Genomic DNA, 6066 nt, shown 5'->3' with positions numbered 1-6066 from the left:
CTGAGATTCAAGCCCTGGAAGCTCAAATGACAGAATTAAATGAGACCAGGGAGAAATTGGCCAAAGTCAATGATAGATATGACAAATCAAAGCAGGCTGTGGCAGAAAAGGGCAGGGAAGTAAAAGCCCTCAAAGATAAGATCAAAGAGCTGGAAAATGAGCTCAAGTTAGATAAAATTGTGGCTGAGCTTAGAACAGTGCTGTGGGCTAATATTGGCCAGTCTATTACTGACCAATGGCTGTATATTGAAACCATCCGTGAACAGCTAGAGCTCATTCCAAAGGCTCAGGCTGAGATTCACAGATCAAGGAATGCCCTGAGCAATATGCCTGAAGTTGCTACCAGAATGATTAATGTGCTTAATCATAAGACAAGTACTCAGTTAGCTACCATGGGAATTCCCAACAGGACTAAGACCATTCAATTGATCAAGAGGGTTCTTACTCTGAGAAATCTAGTGCAGACATTAGAGAGAAGAACCCAAGACATGCAGACTGAGGTGAACAGGTTTATGGAGAAGTTCCAGGTGTTAGAAAACAGAGGGCTCCCTAGCTTACTGAATAGCGCAGGGAGATTGTTCACACATGAACAGTATGCCAAAAGGGTGAATGCATTTGCCACAAGTCAGATCAATGAGAAGCCCAGCACCTCAGAAGAAACAGGGCCAGCTACAGGGCAGACTCTCTACAACAAAGTGGAAGGTTTATTTTTTATAATGAATGAAATCGAACACTTGTTTGCAGTAGCTCCAAATTTTTATAAGTATACAGAGGCGGAGGAGACTATGGATGCAATCCTCAGGCATCAATTACCTACACAGGACTGGTGGACCAAGGCAATACAAAAGATTTTGTAAACAGTGAGCCATTCACCAAATTTTGTTCATAAAAATATGAATTGTCATGCACAGCACAGTTTAATAAAATCATCATGCATTAAAGATGAAAGCTGAGCCAACTCAGCAGAACCTACAGCCAACAAAGCAAGATGAAAAGTCACAGGTGGCAGGGCCGAGAAAATACAGCGCAGCAAACGTAAAGGCACATTTTCCAGCATTAAAGCAAAGCGTTCCAACCGACTCAGTGACCTCCAAAGGTCAAAATATCCTCTGACAGACTTAAAGAGCAGTTATGTTGTATTCAAAGCTGTAATAACTTCTTTTCTACTTTTTTGTACGAAGTAATGAAGATATTTCTCTCTCAGATGACTCAATGCCTGAGATATTTTGTATAAACATTTCTATAAAGTCCCCTTCGCATGAGTTTGCAAAGGGTTGTTGTTGATTTCATTTCTATATTTCTGTTGTTGTACAACTCTCAGAGAAATAATACAAAAGGTGGATGGAATTTCCAAAGCTCTGTGTTCCTTGATGCACTGTGGTGGCTGGCTGAATGTTACAGGATTCCTGCATATTTCATAGCACAATAAGTCTTCTTTAAAACTCTGCGTTATATGTTTTCAAGTCTTTCATTTTCTTTCATGTTTGTGAGTTTTATACTTAATGGCAAAGTAAAAGAATAGTTCCAGGATTTAATCACAGATTACCCTGAACTCAATCTAAGCTGTTATAAATGTTTTCTTCCAGATAGAGTAAATAAGGTGTAATTCTTAATTGCTACACTTTCAAGCTATATCTCTCACTGTGATAAATATTTTCAGGAATTCAAGTTTGCTCCTGAGGCATCTATCTCCTTCCCACAACCCAGCTTAGTGGAAAATTCTTAAATGCTTTTCACTGGTTGTTCACATGTCACCATCATAATCTAACTTTGTTATATGAAGTATTTAAATGGCCCTGTAATTTCAGTAAATCATCTCAAGGTTTCTAAACACTTGTAGCCACAGACTCCATTGCCCAATGAAATAAACTCATTTGCAGAGTTTCACACTCCAAGTACAGAAAGACATCCCTCAACCAAAGCATAAAACTAAACACCCTCATTTCATAGCTAGCCTAAAACACTATCAAAACAGAGACAAATCATAAAGAGAGAGCCCTCTCTGATTACAGTTTGACTAGAAACTGTGATCCAAAGATTGGTTAGTGGTTACCCCGGCCGTATTCCCTTGGGCGTCAAAGGGAACAACCTGGGTGTTAACAGGGCCCATCAGCCAGAGAAGACTCGCTATCAGATTTTTTCCAAAATTTGCTTAACACTCACAATTTGATGGATATTAACCTATTGAAACTAAGGCCCACATGGAGGAATCGAAGAATCGGGGACTCCAGAATTGCAAAAAGATTGGATTGGTTCCTCCTATGTGAAGAGGTAGCATCGAGGATCCCTGCCTTCCATCAATGGGTAGGAGAGGGAGGAAATTCAGACCACCTTCCAATTCTTCTCGAGCTATCCAAGCCTCCTAAAAAGCCGACAACCCCTTTTAAATTCAACTCCTCATGGCTGCAGGAGGACTCTTTTAATAAGCTTTTCAGAGAAACTTGGAGATCGCCAAGAATAAATGACAATGAAGAAAAGGGCTTCTTGTTCATGGAAAACCTCAAGAGGCTGAAAAAAGCAACAGTGGAGTGGTCGAAGGCTAGGAAACAAAAAGAATATGAAGATCTAAATAAAATTGGTCTAGAGCTCCAAGAACTGGAAAGTCCTGAATCAGATGGCTATGAAACTCAGGAGAAAAAGGATAGAATTTTGTTGCTGGAAGGTCAACGAAGTAAAATACTTCTAGCAAGAGAGGAGGAATGGAGGTTGAAAAGTAGAGTTGTTTGGCTGAAGGCAGGAGATGAAAATACAAAATTTTTCCATAATTATGCTAGAGGAAGGAAGAACTCAAACACAATCTGGAAGCTAAAGGATGAAGAAGGCAGAGAAGCAAACTCTTTTGAAACTCTGTCTCATATGGGGAGAAGCCATTTCCAAAAGCTTTTCACAGAACAAGGGGAAGTCACACTGGCAGAGGTTATCAGAACAACCCAATGCTTTCCTCGCTATGTGGAGGAGGAAGAAGCGGTGGAGCTGATGGGAGAAGTCACAAAGGAGGAGGTCGAGAGCATTATTAAATCAATGGCAAAGGACAAGAGTCCGGGCCTAGATGGGTGGACAATTGAACTATTCCAACACTTCTTCGATCAAATTGGACAGGAATTGACGGAGGTGGTCGAAGAATCCAGGAGGAAAGGTGCTATTTACCCCCCTTTCAACTCAACTTTCATAGCACTAATCCCAAAAAAAGAAGATCTAGGCTCCTTTGAAGACTTCAGGCCAATCTCACTATGTAATTGCATTTATAAAATCATTGCTAAAGTGATAGTGGTCCAATTGAAGCCCATTTTGTCGAGATGCATATCAAATGAATAGTTTGGGTTCTTGGATGGCAGACAGATCCATGAGGCCATCGGGGTTGCTCAGGAAACAATTCATAGTGTCAAACAGAAGAAGAGGAAAGGGGCAGTCGTTAAAATAGATTTATCAAAAGCTTATGATAGAATAAGTTGGATCTATATCCGTATGTTACTAACTCATCTAGGGTTCAAAGTCGAATTTATCAACTGGATCATGGGATGCATTACAAGTGTTAGTTTCACGGTATTGATAAATGGAGTTGCTTCCTCTTTCTTCAAAGGGCAAAGAGGGTTGAGACAGGGATGCCCCCTTTCGCCTCTGCTCTTTCTTCTGGTTGCTGAAGGTCTAAGCCAATTAGTACAGAAGGCAAAAAGGGATGGAGCTATAAGAGGTTTGGAAGTGGCGATAAATATGTTTATTTCCCATCTACTTTTTGTAGATGACATTTTACTCTTCAGTAATGGGAACATAAATGAAATAAAGGAACTCAAGAGGATTTTAGATCTTTTTATGAAAGCAACAGGAATGCAAGTGAACCATAGGAAATCTCAGCTGATTCTGGAAGGTTTTAACAGGCAGGAGATAACCCAAATTTCGACAGTTTTACCCTTTGAAGTTCATAAACTCGATGATCCTTTCAAATATCTGGGTTTCTGGTTGAAACCGAATGCCTATCGAAAACAGGACTGGAACTGGCTAATAGCAAAAATAGAAGCCATAATTACTCATTGGAGTTTCAAGTGGCTTTCAAGGGCCGGAAGGTTGACCCTTATCAAATCTGCCCTTCTAGCAATCCCGGTTTATTGGGCAGCCTTAACATGGGTTCTGAAAGGCATTTTGGAGAAAATAAGAAGGATATGCAGTAGATTTCTCTGGGCAGGATCAAAGGAGGAATCGGTCCTACCTTGGGTAGCATGGGAGAAGGTGGCAAGGCCAAAGGAATGGGGAGGATGGGGAATAAAAGATCTCACAGCTTTTGGGCCTTCATTAGCAGCAAAATTAGGATGGAGGATAATTAAGATGGAAAACCTGTGGACGATGGTGGTGAAAAGGAAATACATTGACCCGGTCCCATTAGAAGACTGGATAAGAAACCCGATTAAGAAAAAACTTTTGTTGTTTGGAAGGCTACCATAGAGGCCTTCAAGATCATTGAGCAAGGTTTGTCTTGGCAGGTTGGGAATGGGGAGAACCTCTGGATAGGGAAAGATCCCTGGGTAGGCTGCAATGAAATTTTTTCTCTATTCCAGACCTTATTAGGCAACTCGACTCCAAAGGAGTTTATTTCCTCAATCAGATCGAGAAACAAGGTCACTCCACTATTTGGGGACAAGCGTGGCTATCAGGGGAGGAATTGGATCTGATGCCTCAATGGTGGGATGAATGGAAGGTTTTTACTCAAGAGCTCTCCAAGTCAAATGTGAGACTGAGAGACAGACCGGATCAGCTGGTGTGGGCTCATGCAGAATCCGGGTCTTACTCCCCAAAATTTGGATATAAATTCCTTATGTCAAAGAAAGGATGGGGGAACCCGGATTGGTGGGCTAAACACCTGTGGAAGCTTAAAAGCCCTGCAAAAGCTAGACTTTTCTTTTGGTGCATCCTCAAGCGAAAGATTCCAACATGGGACATCCTACAAGCCAGATATAAGTCAGGACCGGGGAGATGCTCGTTATGCAAAAATGATTCCGAAACAATAAGGCATCTATTTATAGATTGTCTGGTTGTTAAAAGGGTGTGGTTGGAGGTTGGGAAGCTCATCCAAAAGAATGTAGTCTGGGAAGGGGAATTATTCTCAGATGTTTGGCAAAAATGGTGGCATCTCTATCCAGAAGGGAACTTGCGGAACTTACCCCTCATCATAGCATGGGGCATCTGGATAGCTAGGAACAGGAGCATTTTTTTGGATATGCACACCCCTTTTGAGGCTATTGCAATTCAATGTACTTCTATATATACCAATATCCCTGAGCCTGATACAGAGAATGTGCCCAGACAAGTTATTGAGGAACAAATTAAGGAAGGCATACCGTGGGCATATTTCGATGGGGCATCCCAGAACAACAGAGCAGGAGCCGGGCTGGTAATACACATAAACCAAAACAGGTGCCTTAAGGCCTCTGTGGGCCTAGGAACTGGTACAAATAATTTCGCGGAGTTGTCTGCCCTTAAACTGCTTTTATGCTGGCTTATTCACAGGAACATCCTCACAGTTCAGATCTTCGGGGACTCACTGAATGTTATAAAATGGTTCAATGGGCAAAGCAGATGTCAAAACTATATCTTATTACCTTTATTAGAAGAGACAAAACAATTAAAGCAATCCTTTAATGTCTTTTCTCTTTGCCACATCTACAGGGATCGCAATGATACAGCAGACAGGCTTTCTAAAGAGGGTCTGCAACAAGATATGGGCAGTTGGAGAATAGCAGACGAGGACCAGGGAGAGATCTGTGTGTTGGATCAGCCACCATATGCATAGCCTGTTTTCACTATGGACTCTTCAGGCTTGTTGTAGAGCCTGATTTTTGTTTTCAGCTGATCTTATGATGTTTATCTCTTTTGTCACTGTTTTTATGATCTTTCTAAACTGTTCAGACTACTGATGGTTTTTGTTTTCCTTCCTGTTTGGGTTGTTTTCCTCTATGAGGAGACCCGGGAAGTGGAAGCATCATTTATTTTCTTTTTCATGGAGACTTTCAGACATATTTTAAAACTGATATATCCTGATTATCTTGAGCTGGAGACAGGGGTTGTTTTCCTCGA

At 41.3% G+C, this 6066-nt stretch overlaps 1 protein-coding gene across 1 annotated transcript; it reads left to right on the top strand.

The window, feature by feature from the left end:
* Positions 1-4663: 4663 nt before the first annotated feature.
* LOC149218703 (uncharacterized) lies at positions 4664-5782 on the top strand. The gene has a single exon (XM_089386615.1). It carries the CDS (start codon positions 4664-4666, stop codon positions 5780-5782), a length of 1119 nt encoding a protein of 372 aa, XP_089242741.1.
* The last annotated feature ends 284 nt before the right edge of the window (positions 5783-6066 follow it).

This window comes from Pinus tabuliformis, chromosome Q (genome assembly GCF_031772625.1).
Source record: "Pinus tabuliformis cultivar Carrire ecotype Pingquan chromosome Q, CPIR1, whole genome shotgun sequence".
Lineage (NCBI taxonomy): Eukaryota > Viridiplantae > Streptophyta > Pinopsida > Pinales > Pinaceae > Pinus > Pinus tabuliformis.
The sequence above is the reverse complement of the archived record's forward strand: the minus strand, read 5'-3'. Positions and strand labels throughout refer to the sequence as shown.

Excerpts from the sequence above, each read along its gene's own strand:
- LOC149218703 (XM_089386615.1), top strand. The coding sequence starts at position 4,664 with ATGCCTCAATGGTGGGATGAATGGAAGGTTTTTACTCAAGAGCTCTCC.